The sequence below is a fragment of the Ochotona curzoniae genome, unplaced genomic scaffold (genome assembly GCF_017591425.1).
Source record: "Ochotona curzoniae isolate NIBS_2020 unplaced genomic scaffold, NIBS_Ocur_1.0 scaffold_4701, whole genome shotgun sequence".
In the NCBI taxonomy this organism is placed as follows: Eukaryota; Metazoa; Chordata; class Mammalia; order Lagomorpha; family Ochotonidae; genus Ochotona; species Ochotona curzoniae.
Window position 1 is genome coordinate 80,514,435 of NW_024467122.1, and position 21,948 is coordinate 80,536,382.

At 52.2% G+C, this 21,948-nt stretch overlaps 1 protein-coding gene across 2 annotated transcripts in view; it reads right to left on the reverse strand.

Moving 5' to 3' along the window:
- Nucleotides 1–7,022: 7,022 nt before the first annotated feature.
- TSPAN3 (tetraspanin 3) overlaps nt 7,023–21,948 on the reverse strand; it is a 28,362-nt gene continuing 13,436 nt past the window's right edge. The window contains exons 2-7 of one of the 2 annotated variants that reach the window (XM_040969159.1): nt 18,487–18,678; nt 18,214–18,288; nt 16,258–16,359; nt 15,324–15,476; nt 14,964–15,047; nt 7,023–7,861 (exon numbers count right to left, since the gene is read on the reverse strand). In XM_040969159.1, the coding sequence (XP_040825093.1) occupies nt 7,769–7,861; nt 14,964–15,047; nt 15,324–15,476; nt 16,258–16,359; nt 18,214–18,288; nt 18,487–18,678 (699 nt within the window). In that variant the 3' untranslated portion in view covers nt 7,023–7,768. The remainder of the gene's footprint in view (nt 7,862–14,963; nt 15,048–15,323; nt 15,477–16,257; nt 16,360–18,213; nt 18,289–18,486; nt 18,679–21,948) is intronic. The other variant, XM_040969160.1, reaches the window with a different exon arrangement.

The window sequence follows — 21,948 nt, forward strand, 5'->3', positions numbered from 1 at the left end:
TCCTGGGACACAGCTCCCAAGATGGTGCTCAGCAGAACCCCTTGGGGGGCTCAGGGAGAGCAGAAAGGGTCCTTCCACATCACTTCAGGCCTTGAGGCCACAGGGGCCAGCAGCAGTTCCCAGCCCTGGCTGCCAAACACAACCCCGGGAGAAATCTCAACATGAGCTGAGGCTTCGGCTCCATGTAGAGAACTGGGCGCAGGCAGCAGGTACACAGGGATGCTGATGCGCAGCCGGGGCTGAGAGCCTAGTGTCTAACAGGTTCTTCGGGTGTGAAAACCACACTCTTGTCCTGCCCTCAGACCTGGGCACCTGCCATGGGCAAGACTCAGACACACCACCTTCTGCTTTCTCATTTTCCACCACTTTCTTCACACACTCACAAGAGCCAGACAGGCAGAGCAGCCAGGCGCCCCATGCCCAGCACTGTCCAATGGGTTTCCTCTGCAGCTTCCCTGGGGCCACTGCAATACACGGCCACCAGGATACATGGACCCCAAGACATGGCATGTCCACACCAACCAGCATGGATGAGGACAACTGGGACAATGACTCCATCCCTAATAGCACTGGATGCTGTGGCTCACTCCGTTTCCTAAGCCACCAGCCCTGCTACCTACTGCATGGGGCAGAAAGCAGCAGCTGAAACTCAGAGGGTGGACTGACGGTTCAGCTCCTGTTCCCGCCTCCCCGGCTGGGGAAAGGGCAAGCGCCAAGGGACTAAGGAGCTACGCATCCTCCTCTGCTGGTGGCATGGGAACTGGTGCACTCTTTCTGGAAAGATCTATGATCACTGCAGCAAGAGGCTTCCGATTCAGAGTAACTCCATCACGAGGACTCTAGCCCCGAATGCATGTGCGGCAGCATGGTGTGGGGTGATGAAGGAGGCGGAGGGGGAGGCTGCCTGGCACCGCTCTGTTCCCAGGGGGGATGTGATGCTGAGGGAACACGACCTCAGACTGGGAAGTGTCAGGTGCTGCCAGGGTGTCTGCTGAACACAGCAAGGCTGGGCTAGCCTCACCATCCAGCCACTGTGTCCTGGCTAACGGGAGCCCTAACACAGCCGTGCTGCCAACAGAAGGGACCAGCAAGTCCCACAGTTCCACCACAAGGCGGCCTTGCCCCAAATGGCCATCATTAGAAAAGAAAGCCAACCCCATGCCTGCTTTCACATGGCAGGGGGAGGAGGGGGTCTTCAAAAACTCCATGGAAAACATGTGTTCTGGGGGAAAAAAAAGACAAGGAACCCAACTTTTTAAAAAGGATATTTTTCTGGGGCCAGCACTGTGATATGGTGGGTTAAGCCACAGCCCAGGAAATCGGCATGTTTTGAGTGGCAGCCCCTGACATGAGCACAGACCTTAGCTGCCTTGCTGCTGACTCAGTGCCCCGCTAACACATCTGGGAGAGCAGTGGAAGACAGCCTAGGTACTGGGACCCCTGCCACTCCACGGGGCATCAGGGTGGCGCTCCTGGTTCCTGGCTTTGGGTTAGCTCAGCTCTGGCTATTGTGGCCACTTGGGGTGTGAGCTGGCAAATGGAAGACCTTTCTGTCTTTCCTTCTCTCTGTAAATCTACCTTTCCAATAAAATAATAAATAAAATTTGAAACCTTGAGTGAACAAAGAGAAAGGGAGAGAGAGAATTTTTCCATCTGCTGTTTCGTTCTCTAAATGGTCAAAATGCCTAAAGGTAGTAAGGAGTGCAGCCACAAACCATGGACTGCCTCTAGGTCTCTCATGTAGGTGAAAGGGCTCCACCTGTCCCCTGCTTTTTTTTTTTTTTAAGTGGTGCAGCACGGAGCTGGGTCTTTGCTCCAAAATGGGATGCCAGCATTGTGGGCAGTGGCTTGACCCTTTGCACACAACGCTAGCCCTGCAAAATTTGTTCTGCACCAGAATGAATTACTTTTCTTTACTTTCTGTGAACTTCTTGCAATGCCCTCCCAGCTGCAGGGAACAGTCCAGAAGGACAGACACCTCCCTGGTGGGACTGTGGGCATTCTGTTCTTCAGGGCTGTCTGTGCTGCTGACATTTTTAAAACCCCGATCGATCACTTTTGTTAAAAGGAAGATTTTAAAAGACACAAAGCAATTCAGTGAATAGGCACAGACAGGGAACAGAGGCGATCCAGCAGCCAGGAAAGCTCTGACAGAGGCCACAGGGCTGGACCAGGAAGGCACATCGTGACCCCGAGCCACCGACATGGCCTGACGCAGGCACTGCCACAGCAAACCCCACCTGTCGGAGGAACAAGTAGATGGCGATGACCTGTAACGTGTTCAGGAAATAGGAACCTGCCATCCCAGAACGGCCATGCAAACACGGGTGAGAGCAAAGCCAGGGTGGGCTGACCGGGGATTGCAGCTGGCATTCACCATCCTGGCAAACAGACTGGGCCGGAGTGGTACCACGTGCTTCAGCTGAGAGAAGCCTGGTGCCAGCAGCGAGCAGTCGGCATTGTGGGCCAAGCCCCTATTTGGCCTTATCACTGGAGGATGGATGGCGCCCTGACCAGGCGTGCCAGGTACTTACATTGCGCCTTGCTGACTGAGTTGGGCTGCGGGAGGAAGGACTTTTCTCTCATCGTCATCCATCTGGCCCAGCTCCCCCGAGATTCTTGATGGAGGCTTGGGTCAGTCTCTTCCATGGGTGGGTGGTGTGCTCCGTGGTATGCTCCCGCGGCAGCCACGGGGCCCTTGCTGTGGGTTTGAGTGCCTTCCCTGGCTTCCCTCCTGTGTGGTCCCCCTTTCACAGCTAATGGTTGTTTACAGAAGAGCACTCACTCACCTTCCTGGACTAGGTGACCGTGAACAGCATGTCCCTGGTGGGCCTCCCACGAGGCGCCTGTGTGGATGCGATACAGGCAGTGCTCTGGCTGTGGGATGCACCCAGCCTCCTCCTAAGTATCTGACCAGACAGCCGGCAGACCCTGGGCAAGCAGCTGCAGCATTTCAAAGGGATGGATCACACCACCAGGGGGCTGCAGAGCACAGCTGGTGGACAAGGATGGGAGGGGTTGGGCCACCAGGAAGTCACAAATGCTTGGTGACTCTCCCATTCTATGAACAGCTGATTCTCATTCCCCTCCTGTCTTCCTGTGTCTTTGGAGGGAGGATTCAGGTGACATCTGGGCTTCTCAGAGTCATAAACCAAACGGGAACTCCTGTCCCGAGACGGGGCACCTGCCTGACTGTTCCCTCGCTGCAGATGCTTCCCCAACTGGCTCTCAGGTACCCTTGGGCTCTCTCGGTCCCCACCACACACCTGGCCAATGTGCATGGCCTGTCACTGCTCTTCCAGATAACCAGTCATTCCTCACCAGCTCCACTGGCCATGCCCCACTTCACGCCCTGAAAACCGCATCAACTCAAATTCTGAATGCCTCCTCCAACCCGCAGGGTGGGCCCACAGTCAGTGCGCTTGACTGATCACCACGTTCCCACTCCAAGGTGTTCCTGTTCGGCTCTCTCCTGAGTGCAGCTACCCCACAGTATGGGAGGGATCCCGGTCTCTGTGCCCACCTCCCACATGGGAACACGTTGGTGATGACATGACAGCATCCTCAGGGCTGAAAGTACCTGTGGGCTTCTTTTTTTTTTCCCCCTTTTAAATAATAACTCTCCTCTTGATTTATTTTATTTTTGATGATGTTCATAGTTGAGAAGGATACATGCCCATGTGGACCACTGATTAGGGTGAGAAGGGTCAATGAATAGGACGAGGTGAACAAGACCATTGTTTCCAGTAGCTGGGGTTGGGGAGTGGCCACCCGATGTCATTCCAAGGACCCCAACGTGGAGAATGCTCCGAGGGCACTGCCCAAATGGCTTCAGTGGTTCTTGAATGTTGTTGATTTCATTGTTCCAAGGAAGAAGAAATCGTTCCAAGGTCCACTGGCTGACACAGTCTACCTTAGAGTCTTCCTTCGCCCAGACACTTGCTGTCAACATTTGGTTTGCAGAGTTGTCCAATTTGTTCTGCCTTCCATGGTACTAGATGGTACCTTCCCAATGAACTGCTCTACTCCCCATGTGCATCTGGACATGCCATGTGATGCATAGACTTCAGCAACTGGGAGACCCAGTTCTGACACACGCACTCCATGGCTAGACCACAGATGCTGCAATTTTCCCTATGGTTGGAGTTCTGAGTCCAGCTATCCAGTTTGGGTGTGTGGGGTAGTCCCCCAAAAAACCTCATCTGCGGCGACCCCAGACCTGGCTCCTGTGTGTGCCAGGCAATATGGGGTCTGGCTCAGTCTGTCACCCACATCAGCCTACACACCCTGATAGTTGCAACTGCCTGGTCAGTTCTGTCTCCCCATCTCTTATGCAAACCAATTGATGCTGTGGCCCAGCCCAACCCTGCCCACCACTCAGCCCTCACACACACCAGTGGGAACTGTAACTTAGTCAAGCAACCCCTAGGAGTCCCCACCAGGCCCACCTTCAACCCAGGTTCCTGCGTATGCCGGTATGTGCAGCAGACTGGTCTGTCCTGCTTCCCATTAGGCTTCGGTACACACCAATAAGTGTTTGACTGACCCCACTATAAAGCCCACATTCATGCTGGTGGGTGCTACCACCTGTCCAGCAAGGCTCACTCCCAGCTCACTAGTGAGACCCTCAGATCATGAGAGGGGTACCCACATTTTCCCCACTGGGCCCACTCCTAGCCCCAGATCTTGCACTTTTCAGGTGGCTCTGTAGGCTAGCTTGACAAGACTTGCCCCCAGTTCTAGCACTTGCCAGCTGATGCTGCAGCAAAGCCCAACCAGCCTGTACTTACTTTAGCTCATGCATGCAGTGGATATGGTCGCTTAGCCCAGCTTAGTTCCCCCTAACCAGCTGTTATGCAGGCCAACAGGTATTGTAGCCCTGCCCAGCCTGGTCTGCCCCTAGTCCCAGTTCTCAAGCTCACCAGTAGGAACAGTGGCTCAGCAGGGGTACTCCCACTACTCTCCTACTGGACATGTCTGTCTCCCACCCCAACCCATGTCTTACATGTGCTGGTGGGTGCTGTGACCCAGTCTGACATGGCCTGCCTCACCTTGGCATTTTCTGGCAGGTACTGCAGCCTGGCAGGTACTGCAGCCTGCCCCAATTCCGGCTCATGCTGGTGGGTGCTACAGCCTAACCCAGCCCAATCCAGCCAACCTCAAGTCCCAGCCCTAATGTGAACTGGCTGGTGTTGTTGCCCAACCCAGCCTGTCCTATACCATGTCCTTGTTCTCACATTCCAATCTGGCCTGCCCTCAGACCTGACCTACATGTATGCCAGTGGGTACCATATCCTGGCCTGGTCTGGGTCGTTCCCAGTCCTAGTTCTCATGTTCACCCGTGGGGACTGTGTCCTGACAGACTAGTTTCCCAAGCTGCTCCATCAGGTCATCTCCCCAACCAGACCTGCTCCCAGCCACAGATCTTGTGCATGGCAGTGGTTGCACTGACTCAGCCTGGCATAGCCCATCCTCTGGCTTAGTCTTTGCCATCAGACACTGCAGCCTGACCTGGTCCAGCCCGCCCACAGTCCCAACTCTGGCTGGTGGGTGCTACAGCCTAACCCTGCCCAGTCTGCCCCCATCCCAGGCTTTCATGTAAACTGGTAGGCGTGATAGCCTAGCCTAGCCCAGCATGACTCACACTCCATCCTGCCTACTGCACATGCCAGCATGCTAAAGTTTGGACTGGCCCCGCTCAGTCCACTCTTCTCCCCTCCCCCAAACCAACCCACATACATGTCAACAAGTGGAGCAGCCTTGCCCAGCCTGACCAACACCAGGACTGAATCATGTGCTCACTAGTGGGAGCTACAGTCCACCAAGGGAGTTCCCCAAGTTCTCCCACCAGGGCCACTCTCAGATCCAAATCTCATGTGTGCTAGTGGGTGCTAGTCCCTTACCTGACATGGTCTACTCCCTTTATCTTGGCCTTTGTGCGTGCTGGCGAGTGTTGTAGCCTGGCCTGCCTCATACTTCGTTCTTGGGTATGCCTACAGGTACTGTTGCCTGGACCAGTCCAACCTGTCCCCAATCCTAGTACCTCTGAGTGTTGGGTAGTTCCATGGTCATACCTGACTTGGTCTGTCACCACTTCTAGCTTTTGAGCAAACCACCATATATTGCAGTTCCAAAGGGGTGAACCCACATATACCCCACAGAATCTGTCCCTAGTCCTGGTTCTCTTGTGTACTGGCTAGTGTAATGGCTCAGCTTTACATTACCTCATCTCCTATTCTGACACTCACTGGTGGGTACACCAGCCCTAGCTTTTGTGTATCGGGATGGGTGGTGGTCAGTGCTGGTCAACACTAACCAGCCCAGTTCAGACCAGTCTGACCCAGAAAGGTCCTCCAGCTTCCCTCCTCAGTCACTCAGCTCCCCTCACTCACCTGCAAGCACAGTGGCTTTGTCAGTGGAAGTACCCCAGAAGTCATTCCCCACCTACACCTACAACCAACACTGAGGACCCTCAGTGGTCCTCCCTCACATCCCCATATCCCCTTCCCTTGCCAATCCACAGTCCCTGTGCCTAGGAGTGCATGGGTTCCCCAGCCCAGTCTTCCGGTGGGATGGCATGTTGGCCTGGTGCTCTGCCTGTCCCCCAGGGACACAAGCTCACAAACTGGTGCCCAGACCTAGTCCTCTGACACACGTGCTGGCCGGGGATATTCCTCTGCCTGCCTGTGATGCAAGCATGTGTGTGAAGCCCCAGGCCTGGTCCAGCAAGCCAGCATGGGGCCTTTTCCTCACCTCTCTCCAACCACCCTTGGAATCGAAAACACTTGTATGAGTCCCCAGGCCTGCTCCGACAGTTCCCAGCATGAGTCCCCAGACCCCAGAGCTCATGGAAGAGAGTGAAGCCACTGGCGGCTCCGTCTTGCTGTGAGTTTCTAAGTAGCAAGGCCTTCAGAGTCTGCAGTGGGCCCCATGAACCACACATAAACCATGAGGACCACAGCATCGCTGTAAACTGCACACTGTTGTTCTGAAGTGCCGCCCAAACAGTTACAAAGCGCACGTGGAGGGCTGATACGGAGTTTATTGAGTTAGAGTTTTCTATTTACAACTGAGAACACATCTCCATCCTGCTCCGCTGGTCTACCCGGGCATATGATTCCTAGCAAGGTAAGACTACGACGAATGGCTGGATCTCGCAGGGCAGCTTGCTCTCACGCTAGCCCCAGGACAGCTGTGCACGCCCCACCCTCCACCGCCAGGCAGCACCGGTTAAAACCGCTAGTTCCAAAGGTCACTCTGCAATTCTGAAGTTGAACCAAGATACACACTGTGTGATCCTAACGTCTAGATTAGCCATTTTGTACAGCTGCTATCTTATTGGACTACAGTATATATTTTTTAAAAGGACACCCTTGAGGGGCGCTATCTGGAAAGAATTTTAACCAGACAGCTGGCTTCCTCCCCCTTCCCCCAAAAGCTTTGGCCAAGAGTTCTCCACTGTGAAGAATGAAAAGAGCCAGGGGTGTGACAGCCTCTGTCAGTCACGTCACCGCCTGGAGGTCACAGCAGGCCACGCCCTCCCTTAATTCTACTGCACTCTGCCAGTCACAGTTCTCCAAGCAGAGCACTGGCCACCACACTTCCAACTCAAGGGCGTGAGAGTCAGGACAAAGGGGAGGAAAGTCGGGGGTGCGGGGAGGGTGAGGATGAGGAAGGCCGAGTGCTCTGTCCCACCCCAGTGCACGCGTCCTCCAGCAGACTGACGAGGCCAGAGGCCATGGCCGCACGGCGGAGGCTGAGCCATCTCCTAGGCGTAGGTCCCACCAGTGATGAGGAGCTCATAGGCAGGGTCTCTACTCCTTCTGCACAGCACGATGCAGGCACACAGCATGCCCAGCAGCTGCGGGGAGAACACAGGAGAATGGCCGCTGTGCGCTTCCTCGCTGGCAGCAGAGGAGTTCAGGGACCCAACAGCCGCACGGACACAGGACTCCAGGGAGCATCAGCAACTGGGAAGCCGGCTGGGAAGAGACCTCTCCACCAACAACTTCCAGCAGAGATGGAAACGGGTTCCGTCTGTGCTGCACACTGCAGCCTGTGTGGGCGGGTGCTTGGGGCAGCATTAACACACTGATTTAGTCAACAGGGTGCTACAGTGGGTTAAGCTGTCACCCACAGGCTCTCAAAGAGCTTAGCCCTTTGGTTATTGTCTAAATATTATGAGAAGCTAGGTCAAAACCTTTAGCATTATTTTCTTTTTAATCCAACTTAATCTCCTTGTGTACCCAAGGCAACACAACCTGTTACCACTCCAGGTGCCACTGCAGAAGGGCTGGGACTTGTCACAAAACAAGAAGGAAGGATGGATGACCTTCAAAAGGAAACACACTGCAGCCCCGGACTGGGACTTGGGAGGAGTGCATGGAATGGAATGAAAGCCGTCCAAGTGCATTCTGTAGAGGACCCCACAGACCGCTCATGCTCTGAATCCTGGCACTGTTACAAGTAGCCCCTAGCCAGTATCACACTCATTCTTCCATTCCCTGGGCCTTGGTGTCTGGCATGGGAGCTACTAGCTACACCTATCTAAGTTCAAATTAATTTAAACAATGTTAACAACTAGGGGAGGTAACGAAGACACCACGGCAGTGTCTTCCTGCTACTGCGCACCCTGGAGGCTGCAGGTGATGGCTCAAGTGCTTGGTACTGAGCTGCCACCTGCTGGCTGCTTCAGGCATTTTGGGAGTTCTAAAACAAATTGCAGTACTTTAAAAAACCAAAAAAAAAAAAAAACAAAAAAGCGTACTTCCTGCCTGTACTAGCTGTATTTCATTTTTGAAGTTTTTATTTATTACCTTTTTTTATTTGAAAGGCAGAGAGAGAGAGAGAGAGCGAGCTCTGTGGTTCATTCCACAACAGACTGGCCTGGGCCAGGTTGAGCCAAAGCTGGGAATTCAGCCCTGGTCTCCTATGGCCAGGGGCCCCAAAACTGAAACCATTAACTGCTGCTTCCCAGGGCACATGTGTGCAGGAAGCTGGGATCTGAAGCAAAGCTGGGACTTGAATCAGGGATACAGGTGTCCCAAGTGACATTCTTTTATTATTATTATTATATTTACCCATTTTTCTTGAAAGACTTATTTTATGAGATAGGTCTTCCATCCACTGGTTCACTTCCTAAATGGTGGCAATAGCCAGAGCTGAGTTGGTCTGAAGCCAAAAGCCAGGAGCTTCGTCTAAGTCTCCCAAGTGGATGCCGGGGCCAAATGCTTTGGGCCAGCTGGCTTGGGAGCTGGACTGAAAGTGGAGCAACCGGGATTTGAACTGGTGCCCATATGGGATGTTGGCACCTCATGTGGGGGATTAGCTTGCTGTGCTCTGACCCATTTGTTTCGAAATGGCAGATAGAAAATAAGGATAGAAGGTTCATCTATCCTTCACTTCATTCCCAAAATGACCACGAGAGCCAGCAGCCCAAGTACCTGGGGTACATTCTGCTGCTTCCCAGGAGTGTAAGCAGAGCTGGACCAGAAGGATGCAAGTGCAGGCCCTCAGGCACTGTGGCAGAACAGGTAAAGCTGCTGCCTCTGGCACCAGGATCCCATCTGGGCACCAATTCAAATCCCCTGCACCCACATGGAAGATCGAGAAGAAGCTCCTGACTTTGGACTGGCCCAGTTCCAGTCACTGCAGCCATTTGGGGGAGTGAACTAGTGGCTGGAAAATCATTCTCTGTCTCTCTTTCTAACTGCCTTTCAAATAAACAAAGAAATGTTTAAAAAAAAATCAGGACCCTATGTACATATGGGACCACTCTAATCTTAGCAAAACATACCTGGTCCATAAAGAGACCCTCAAATTTCTTTTTCCCTTATTTATTTATTTACTTTTTAAGATTTATTTATTTTTATTGAAAAGTCAGATTTGTAGAAAGGAGATACAAAAAGATTTTCCATCTGCTGATTCACTCCCCAAGTGGCCACAATGGCCAGAGCTGAGCTGATCTGAACCTAGGAGCCGGGAGCTTCTTCCAGGGCTCCCAAGCAGGTGCAGGGTCCCAAGGCTTTGAGTTGTCCTCGACTGCTTTCCCAGGCCACAAGCAGGGAGCTGGATGGGAAATGGAGCAGCCAGAATATGAACCAGCGCCCATATGGGATCTCAGCGTGTGCAAGGGGAGAATTTAGCCACTGAGCCACTGTGCTGGGCCCCAGACCCTTACATTTCAAGTGGATGACTGAGGGAGACACACAGAGTTGATAAGATGGCCTTGATTGGGCTCAAGTCACACAGGCCAGTGTTTGTCCTCACATCAGCCCATGGCCTCCTCATGCAGAATTCCACACCTGCCGCTAGAACCTGTCACTTTATCAAGTCAACACCTGCTGTGTGCTTTAAGGGGCAAAGCAACTAACAGGCACTTTAAAGTGGATGCTGCTCAAAGTTTACTAAATATCCTATGCCGATTCTAGATATGTTTTAGTATTTTAATTCTTGGACAAATACATTCTGCTCACTCACTGCACATCAAAACATTCTTAGGAGAGCTATAAAATCAAGCAGGATTACGTTTGTAGGGCAACGTTAGACTAGCAACAGAAACGTTAAGCAGGACATAGCTGATTTGGGGCTTGGTGTGCCCCAGCTCCTCCCATGCTCCCAGCTCGCTGCCCTCTGCAGGCGGGCTGGCACTCAGTGAGGTCTGAAAGGCAGGCTGCTTCCTTCCTGGTGCCCACATTTCCATCATTGCGCTGTGCATGGATCCGCAGCAGTTCAGCGAGCTGGGTACAGCCCGACTTGGCTTGAGAAAATGGCTGTTTCAGAACGTGTACAATCTGCACAGTCACCTCCTGGTTTCCCCCAAAGCTTTGCTACTCTGATACCATACTGATTCCTGAAGCAGTCCAAGAGACTAAAGAACACTGGAAGGGTGATGTCACCCACTGACGGAGGAAATCTGCAGCATTTCAGAACTATCCAAACCACTTGGACAGAACGCTCAGAACATATACACACATGAGGTGGCGGATCCTCATGTAGGCACTGGGACGTGTGGAAAAGTCATGAGTGGCTTCCTCCTTTGTCTCCCCCTCCCCCAGGAACAACAAGAAGAAATAGCAAATGTGGAAGCAATGAGCTCACCCAATTTTCGCTAAACTTTCCCACCCTGATCAACCATGTAATCATTATTAAAAAATAAAATTTGGGCCCGGCGCGGTAGCGCAAGTGGTTAAGGTCCTCGCCTTGCACGCCAAGGATCCCATATGGGCGCCGGTTCTATCCCGGCAGCCCCGCTTCCCTTCCAGCTCCCTGCCTGTGGCCTGGGAAAGCAGTCGAGGACGGCCCAAAGCTTTGGGAACCTGCACCCGCGTGGGAGACCCGGAAGAGTCTCCTGGCTTCGGATCGGCATAGTATCGGCCGTTGCGCTCACTTGGGGAGTGAATCATCGGACGGAAGATCTTCCTCTCTGTCTCTCCTCTCTGTATATCCGCCTTTCCAATAAAAAAATAATAAAAAAATAAATCTTTAAAAAATAAATAAATAAATAAATAAAATTTATAATAAAAAAATCCAAGAGACTTGTAACTATTTCACAAATGTTTTAGCTTTAATGACATTTCTTACGATGAAAATTCCTCCTGCAATACTCAAGCCATGAGAACTAACCTTGTCTAGCCCAGACCTAACACCTAGTAGGCACAAAAACTGACTCTGCAGAGGCAAATGGTGACCAAGTGTGTGCCAAGAGACATGTTCCACAGTGCACTACGTGCTGCGGAGGTGACGGCGTGAGGAAATCCAAACCCTACAAACGAGAATGCCTGTCTACTGCACACGCTCCTGGACACGCACATGTCGGCTAACAGTGACGCTCTCACAGAGCAGGAAGCAGAACAGAGCTTACAGAGGTCAGGAAGGGGGTGGAACAGAGGGACAATGGACGACAGGAACCAAACCACAAAGCAGGAGCCGGGGCCACGGCTGGTGCTGTGGTGTAGCAGTTAGGCACCCACTGCAGCAGGGGCATCCCATAGGGATGCCGGTTCAAGGCCCAGGTGCCCCACTTTTGATTCAGCTCTATAGTATAGCTGGGAAAACAGAAGATGGCCCAAGTGTTTGGGCCCCTGAACCCACATAGCAGACCCAGATAGGCTTCCCTCTGGTCTAGCGACGGTCACTACAGGCACCTGAGGAGTGAACCAGAGGACAGATCTCTTGCTCTTCCTATGATTTTCAAAGTAAATAAATAAAGTAAATAGACTCTTTAAATATAAAGGAGCCAGTGCCAGAGCTCTACGCACAGTGGGGTGACAACAATCACAACTTACATGATTCATTAAGAACCAGAAGCGAGGAATGTGTAGGCTCCAAACATGAAAATGTGTAGATATGGAAATGTTGTTGATCTGATGCTTACACGTTTTATACATGTGCTGAACTACACACTGGGCTCAGAAACAGACACAACCATATGTACCTGGTTTTAGGGGGTTGGCACTGTGGTGTAGTAAGGTAAGTCTCTGCCTGCAGCACCAACATCCCATATGGGCATGTGTTCATGTCCTGGCTACTCCACTTCCCATCCAGCTCCCTGCTTGTGGCCTAGAAAAGCAATAGAGGATGACCCAAAGCCTTGGGACCCTGTATCTGTGTGGGAGACTCTGAAAAAGCTCCTGGTTCAGGATGGCTCAGCTCTGGCCATTGTGGTCATTTGGAATGGAAGACATTTCTGTCTCTGCTTTTCTCTGTAAATTGCCTTTTAAATAAAAATAAATCTTAAGAAAAAATTTACAGTTTTTCCTTAAATTAAAAAAACCTGAACCATTCAAAAATTATTTCTCTTGTGATGGGAGATTTTCTGAGCTCCCATCGTCTGGTCCACTCCTTACATGCCTGCAAAGGTCAAAGATGGCCGGCCTGAAGCTGGCACTCTCTTCCCCATGGAGCCAGGCACTGCCCGGCCTGCCTCCTTCCAGGGTCTGGTCAGCAGGAAGCCGGGCCAGGAGTAGAACCAGCACCCCAAGCCAGGCACTGTGACCACGGATGTGTCGTCTGAACTGCGATCTCAGCCACTGGCCCAATCATTTGTCCCCTCCACTGCCAGCTTATTTCTGTATTTTATCCTGTGCTATCAGGCTTCACACCACAATCAACCCTGAGTGTCTTGGTGCCTGGTTTGTAATTGGAAGCCGAGCTCAGAGAGAGCCGGCAAGGGTGCAGGTCTCCCCCGCACCTCTCCGGGCGAAGTCCTGAATCCTCTGACCCTGGCTCCCCCTCAAAGCCGACAGGCGCTGGACAATCTCAAAAGTGTCCTTTCTGGCTTTCCATTTCTCTATCTGTATGGTGTAACACACAAACACAAAAGTTCATGGATGTTTGAGCTATTTGTGCCTTTCTTCTAGTCTTTCATATTCTGTGCCTCAATCTATGTCTCACTTTGAATACCAAAAGTATAGAATGTTTATAAATACTTTAAAAAAATTATCTTAACTCATGCTTTCCCCTTACAACTGAAACTTTCAAAAATTTCAAACCTGTGAAAGCTCTGACATTCTGACTTAGCTTTGCTGAATTGAAAATATAAAATTTTCACCAACTATGAAGATAGAATACAAATAACATGTCTGGCAGGCCTGCGGCCTACTTATCAAATCAGCAGTCAGCTCCCAGTGAAACTGTAGCTATGGGAGATATGCTGGCTGGCTACCAGCAAGCTGCCCTGGAGGGACAGAGTCAAGGCTGGGGGTCTCTGTGGGTCTCAGGGCCCCCTGCTGTACACATCACGGCCACTGCACCAGGCAGTTCCAAGCTGTGCGCCGTGTGTGTGTGTGTGTGTGTGTGTGTGTGTGTGTGTGTGTGTGTGTGTGTGTGTACACACAGATCAGGATCCAACTTGGGAAACAAGCTCCTGTGAATGAATAAGCCCCTCCCTGCTGGTCACACCTTCCTATTGCCCTGGGCCCCAGAGGGCACACTTGGGAGGGAGGGACCACGTCGAACCACCAGGGAGGCTTTCTAGCACATCCTTCAGAGCTGCGTGAGTCCCAGCAGCACAACCACCTTTGCCAGTTTAAAAGCCCCTATCCGTTGAAACACACAGGTTTTGTTCAAATACACAAAGAGCAGGTAATTCAAGCAACCTACACTAACACAGCAAATATGTGGGACTTGATCTAACATTTAGAAGGTATCTGTAGCTTTCTCAAAATACCCTTTCCTGACTGAAGCCCATCCTCAGAACACAGAGACCGTCTGGAGCAGCCAGCACAGGGTGGGGGATACTCCAACAGCCACCCCAAGGCTCTCCGAGGACACTGCCCAGCGGCATCAGGAGACCTACTGTGCCCAACTTAGACACGAGGACAGCAGACAGACGCGCCTGTGAGGAGGTGCGGGCTGTAGGGGCAAGGGACTGCGAGCAGCCAGACACCAGGCGATTAAACTGGTAATTTCCAGCGACAAAAGAGACTGTTCTCTGGCAGGAGTTGGGAAAGAGGCCCTTGGCTCCCAAGAGCAGACAGCTTGCTCCTGCAGGCCAGGCCAGGGCACAGGTCTGCATGCTTGTCCATGCAGACACACAACACATTCACAGACACAGTCAAGTGACCACTGCAGTCTGCCCTGGAAGTCTTTTCTGGAAAGCCACACATCTGCTCCTTCTATTCTCAAGTGAGGTATGTATATACGTACAGCCCTCAAGACAACTAACAGGGGGAACCATATGTAGAGTTGGAATGGAGCTGTTCCATTTTCCAAGTGAAACACGACAGTGTGGTTTCTGAAAACCTTACCAAGTGTGGCTCCTGCACACACTGTGGTCAAAGTCTGTGCTCTCCACCAGGCATTGGCTGGCAAAGGGCCCTCACACGGCAGCCCCCACCCCTCCCCTCTGGTGTCTTTGGAACATTGTGGATCTGGGTCTGAAGGCAGCAGCTAGAAGGCGCCCTCCCCAGACCACGAGCCGCCACCTGCAGTGCCGATGGCGGAGCCATGGTCAGCCCTACCTGAATGGCTGCGAAGGCCAGCGCCGCCCAGATGACGTGCATCATGATCTCCTGGAGCTTCTTCACCACCAGAGCCTCACAGCCCTGCAACACACAGTCGCCACGTCAGCCTGTTTTCCTGACCTGCCAGCCGAGGGCCACATACCACTCACAGGCCGAGATGGAAACAACACAGCAAAGAAAGGGAAAGAGACAACACAGTTGGAGCAACTTACAGACAAGGCAAGAAGACAGCACAGCCAGCCAGCTTACGGTAAAATAAAACTGCATTCAAGGCACGCAAGCAACTTCCACAAGGAAGTAGAAGAGAAGGTTGGCGGGGGCAGGCTGACAACCACAAGGGTGCCGGCCCAGGCTCACCTCGGCGTAGAGGTCGGCAGGCTGCGCCAGACTGCCATTGCAGCTGGTGGCTGTCGCCCGGCAGCAGCTGAGGGGGACGCTCTGGTTTTTGGTTTCTTTGAACCAATCTGTGTTTTCCCAGTCGGAATAGTTGTGAATGCCGCAGCAGTGCAGCTAGGAGAAAACAGAGAAGGACCCTTTGCAATGGCTCCTGTGTGTCTGCTGAGCTGGACAGGCTGACAAGGGCCGCCTCAGGCCAGAGATGTCCACAGTTTTCCCGGCAGCCAAGGGAACTTCCAGGGCCTTGGGGTCAGCACAGCCCCGGGAAGTGCAACTAGGAAACTGAGATCCTAGTTGCATTAGCCACTAGCCTAATGTAAACAGCCACACACTGCTGGGCTTGAACCCTCAAAGGAGAAGCCCCTGGGCTCCAGTCGGTGGCTTCTAACCTGGGAAAGCCTTCACAACCCCATGGGATGCCTGCTTGCAAGTATCATTCCCAAACACCAAGCATTTAAAACGTGTTGTCAGAAAATGTCTGGGGTTTACCCTGGGATGAGCAAGCACCAACAGATGAAAATGACAAATAGTGGGTTACATTTTGAGGCAGGTTTCTGGTTGCTGAGCCCTGCTGGAGCATTCCTTCCACCTGCCTGCAGATCCCCGACCACCCAGATACTGTTGCACAGTCCTGTCTGTAGCCTGCTGAGCCTGTTGCAAAGGCACAGACCTCCCAGCTCTCCCCAGGCCATCGGGAACACCACCTCTCCTCTGAGACCCATCTCTCTTCTAACTCTTGCAGGTGGAGGGAGCAAAGGGTCAGAGGACTGAAAATGCTTGAGCTGTCTCTGATCTGGACTGGACTGGGTGTGGGCGGAAAACACTGGACTTGTCCCAGGTTGTACACGGCCCTGACAGAGTGAGTGCCCAGGAGTGACTGGCCGTGTATGCTCACCTGTCTCTGCACGTAGTCGATGGCCCGGCTGGCAGCGTCGGGGCTGGTGCCATTGTAGGACTGATAGACTTTCTGAATGCGGCGGTCTACCTCGTTTTCCACCTGTATCAAAACAAAGAAGCCAGGCCCTCAGAAACACGGACACAGTCGCAGGAGCGGGGTCCCTACAAAAGCACCAAGGCCGGCCTGCAAGCTGCCACTGCTCCCGCTATATGTCTTGGAAGTTATTCTCAGAGCAGTGGTCAATAGGCTAATTTTCCACCCTGTGGTGCTGGCATCCCATTGGAGTACCAGTTCTAGTCTTGGTTGCTCCATTTCTAATCCATGTTCCCACTTACGGCCTGGGAAAGCAGCAGAGGATGGTTCAGGGACTTGGGACCCTGCACCCATGTGGCTAACTGGAGAAAGCTCCTGGCTCCTGGATCCAGAATGACTCAACCCTGGCTACTGCAGCCATGTGGGGAGTGGAACAGCAGATGAAAAATCTTTCTATCTCTCCTTCCCTCTGTAAATCTGCCTTTCAAATAGTAAATCTTAAAAATTTTTTTTTTCTTCCTTTACACCTCCACACAGATTCAAACTTACAAGAAAAAGACCGGGACAGATTCTACCATGCAGACTAGCGGGAACACTGCGCAGGATGGCGGGCTGACAGCCACAGGAGGGAGGAGCAGTGGAGCCCTGGGCCAGCGTGCCCTACCACCAACAGGCACCTCCCTCCACAGACACATCTCACGTGCCTTCTCAATGGAGGCCTCCGTAAGCTATTTCAAGAGTAAATATCCCTTTATTTGTATTGTACTTCTTCAGTGTTTAGATGGGACCAAATATGTAAAAACAATTTTAAAAATTTGAAGAACCAGTCAGTCCTCCGAGCAGCTCATTATGAAAAGGCTGCCGCCCAGCACTTAACTTCACACCACCTGCTAGACAGCATCTCCCTCAGCCCTCTGGGAGATGATCTTAAATGTCTTCATTTTTTGAAAAGCAGAAAGATCACCCATTTGTGGTTTGCCCCCCAAATGCCAGCAACTGTCAGAGTTGAGCGAGATTGGGAGCAGGAGCCTGAATCCAGGCCGATGCCAGCGTGTCAACCAGGGGCCAAGCACATGCACTGGGTGCACACGGGCAAGAAGCCGGATGGGAAGCGGAGCGGGAACTTGAGCCCAGGACCTCCATATAGGCCGCAGGCATTCCAAGCAGTGTCTTATATGCTGAACCAAATGCTTGTCCAATGACCATTTTTCTCCATGTCCAAGATGAAGGTGTTCTTTACAAAGGCAATGATAATAAAATCCTTGGAAACATCCTCCTGGGCCTGACATGATAGCCTAGTGGCTAAATCCTCACCTTGCATCTGCTGGGATTCCATATGGACACCAGTTTGTATTCTGGCTGCTCCACTTCCCATCCAGCTCCCTGCTTGTGGCCTGGGAGAGCAGCAGAGGAAGGCTGGAAGCCTTGGGACCCTGCACCCACTGTGGGAGACCCGGAAGAAGCTCCTGGCTTTGGATTGGCTCAGCTCTGGCTGTTGTGGCCACTTGGGGAGTGAATCAACAAATGGAAGATCTTTGTCTCTCCTTGTCTCTGTAAAATCCACCTTTCCAACAAAAAAGTAAAAAAAAAAAGTCGTCTTCCTCTCCTCCACCGGGATCTGGAAACTGAGGCCATCTGAACAAATTTCTCAGTAGACCAACCTGAATCTGCAGCTTGTTGTGACAAAACGCACAGAAAACGGAATACCTAGAACCAAACTAACAGCGCTAACACAGCTGCATTAAGTGCAGTCAGGAACCCTGACGCGCAGTAACTTCTAACTAGGCTGAGTCGGAGCAGTGCCTGGGGGCACCACAGGGAAAGGACAAGTGACTCCGAGGGAAGACCTGGCTGACCGAGCAGGGAACACTCGAACACATGGCACCTGTCACGGCACAAGAACTCCAGCACACAACCTACCTTTGCTCTGTAAACGTATCCCAAAACCACGACCACAACTTCCGTGACAAAGACCAAGAGCAGGATGATGACAAACTGGAAGGAAACATTGCCAAAAATGAAGCACAAATGAGAAAAGAGCTGTACTCTCTGGATAAAACACAACCATCAGGCAGCCGCTAAACGCGACAGCTGGGGAATCAAGGGAGTTCCACACTCCATTCAAGGGGAGGGTCCCGCAGGTGCGTCCTGCCACACACTGCGGCGACCCATGCAGGCGAAGCACTGGCTCACCGTGGCAAGTCCACAGCGACTCTCCCGGATGGTGGCACAGCAGCCAATCAGCCCGATGATGAAGAGCAGGGCTCCCACCGCTATGATCACCACAGCTGGGATGAGGGTGTACACGTCTTCAAAGAAGTGATCGTAGTCATCATAGGTGATGAAGACGTAGGCTCCCACGTAGCACAGAATGCCAGCCGCACCCTGGAGAACACAAGGTCAGAGTACTGCTCTCTGCTACACTGACAGTTCCACTACTGTAGGGCAGGCCGGCCGCCAGGGAGCTCTCCTCACTCTGAAAAGCTGCAGAGCATCCTGTAATTCATGATCAGGAACATTTCTAGGGCCGGCAGGCTAAGCCACCACTTACAACACCAGTAACCCACAACAGAGCACCAGCTCAGGTCCAGGCCACTCTGCTTCCGGTCCGGTTCCTTGCTAATGCACCTGGGAAAGCAGCACAGACGGTCAAGTGGCTGGGCCCCGGCACCCACATGAGATCAGCAGGGAGTTTCTGGTTCTTTCTTTTTTTTTTTTTTTTAAAGGAGTGCAAAATAAATTATTAAGTGGTCATCAGTTATTCTGATAGGTGATCTGATTTTGAATATATTGATTCTACACAGAATTATAAATCCGGCTGAATTGGTACTGAGGTGTGGCAGGGGTGGATCCCTGCAGATAAGAGTTTATTACCTCAGAGTACCTGAGGGCAAAGGAAATACAGGAGATATGTTCCGCGTGGATAATATAAACCTCCCACAATCGACTCGATTCTAATAGAGAACTGTACCCAACCACACGCTTCCAATGACAGAAAGTGCAGCTTCAAGGTCTGCATCTTCCTTCGTGACAGCAGCCTCACGGGCCACACGTGGCACCTGCCGCGCACAGCAGTGTGAGGAGCAGGAGTTTCTGCCTCAGGCCTGGCTGCTCTCGTCCTTTGGGGTGTAAACCAGAGAACATATAAATCTTTCAGGAATGCTTCTTCACTCAGATTGAGAAGTTTTCTAAATTCACCTAACTGGTGTTTCAGCTAGAACCAGGACGCCATTAGCCAGATAAGCAGTACTGATGACAAGAAAACGTGTGCATACACACATGTGCACCTGAAAACTTATCTGTGTGGGGTACCACTGTGCCACAGTGGGGGACACTCCTGCCTGCACACCTAGTCCACTTCCCATCTGGCTGCCCGCTAATGCCCAAGAAAAGCAGCCCAGGAGGGCCCCTTTGGCCTCTGTAGCCCAAGTGGGAGCCAGAAGGAAGTTCGTGGCTTCAGCCTGCGGCTCAGAAGATGGAATATCTCCCTCTGTCTCTGCCTCTCTCTCTTTCAAATAATAAGTCTTAGAAATAAAAACACAAGACTTGTTTGTAGCTTAACTCCACTGGGGGAGTCAGTGGGGAGGTGGGGCATTGCACACTCCCCAGCCACTATGGTTGCAATTCACAAATGAGGCAATCTGGTGTTAGTGACACAGTTAGGATATGAGCCCCAGCAATCTGACTCCAGAATCTGTGCTTCTAATCTCGCCTCACTGCTTGGGGAAAACCAGCAAGCACGATACCCACTTATGAAAATGCCGCTCTCCTGGAGAAGGAGAGCTCACCCCAGGGGCCACCCCGTTTGCACCGTGGCTGGCAGCCCCCTGGGGCAGCTGCAGACCTCAATCAGCAGGCACAGGCAGGCCTGCATCTATCTCTACCGCACTCCTAGGTGCTGGGGTTCAGAGAGGAACAGCACCGGGCTCCAGGCACCATGCCCAGCCACATTCTCTGTCCCTGGGTATCTGCTCCGTGCCAACAGCCCAGTGTTGCCTGCTTGGAGTGAACGAGCAGATGTGGTGGCAGACGTAGTGCTACAACCTCTGGCCTGGTCCTGCAGAGCTCTTGGAGATGCTCACAGGACCAGAACTGCTCCGCCATCCTTGAAATTGGACCCGTGCATCTTGTCCCAACTAGAAATGGCTGCCACGCAGCGCTGGGACACCATCGACGGCCCTGGCATGCACACTCGGTTCCCATCTGCACTCTGTGGGCCCACGCACGCCTGGGCAAGCCTGGTGTGCTTTCTCACAGTCGGCCACGAGAACCACTGCAGATCCGGAGCCTGTGTTCCACGGGTGAGAAGCTGAGCAAGCCACAATTCTTCTGGAATAACGTGGGCTTTTAAAATGACCAGATGCAAAAGATGAAGGCAATTTTAATGAGCACACTGCTTTCATGTCCTGTCCTTGGCTTCCAAAAGGCTCCCAGCGGGGTTTCCTGCCTTCTTCTCCAGCAGCTTGCTTTCTCATTTTCTCCCTCCCCACTCACCTCCAGGGTCCACCATCCACTGTGCTCTCTGACTCATCCTCCAGCCCTGGCTGCAGGAACCACAGCTTCCTTGGGCACTGTAGCTCACCAGCTGGGCGAGCCAAGCCACCTCACAGCCCCACCCCTCTGCCTGGGAGTCCAGTCGACACCCTGCCTTCAACCAGCCCCATCCCTGACAGCTCTCCTGCCCAGTTCTCATCTCCCCATATCCTCTTGGAATGACAGAAGACTCCAGCATCTGATTTTTCAGGCCAAGCATCTGAGCAGTACCCCATTCTCTCTCCTTGCCCCATCTCGGGAGCCATGCCAAATCAACAAAGCCCTTCAGGTTTATTTCCAAAACACGGGGCTCTCAACTTTTGTTCTACTCTACTGCAGGACTTAACATGGCCTTGTAATTGTTCACTCTAAAAAAGCAGACTGGGAAGGTCTTCAGCATGATTATTTTATTTCACTTTTAAACATACTTAATGGGGCTGGCATGATAGTGTAGAAAGCTAATCCTCCACTTGCAGCATCAGCAACCTACATGTCCGGCTGCTCCAATACTGACCTAGTTCCCTGCTGGAGGCCTGGAGTACAGCCCAAGGCCTCAAGCCCCCTACAGCCAAAGCACAGACCTGGAAGAAGCTGCTGGCTCCCAGATTCAGATCAGCTCAGCTCTGGTCATTATAGTCATTTAGGAAGTGAACCAACAAGTGGAAAATCTTTCTCTGTAATTCGTTCAAGCAAAATAAACAAACAAAACAAGACAAAAACTATTTTATTTAGTTGAAAGGCACAGCTACAGAGAGAGACAGAGACCTAGTGGTCCCAAAGCTACTGCTGAGCCAACCTGAAGTCAGGACCTTCTTCCAAGTGTCCCGTGGGAATATAGGAGCCCAAGGACTTGGGCGTGTTCTAGACGCATTAACAGTGAGCTGAATGGGAGCGCTTATCCTGCTGTGCCACAGCACAGGTCCCAGCCTCACTTCTTCATCTCTGCCACTATCTCTGCAAAGCAGAGCCTGGGAACTCCCTTGCTCCCATCGATGCAGCTCACATGTTATCTCACCCTACAGGAACACATTCTGGGCCCTTCCAGGTCAGAGCGGGTGCCCTTGTCACCTCCCATGGTCCAAGCACAGCTCCAGCAGCAGTGGCTGTAAGCACAGCTGTAAT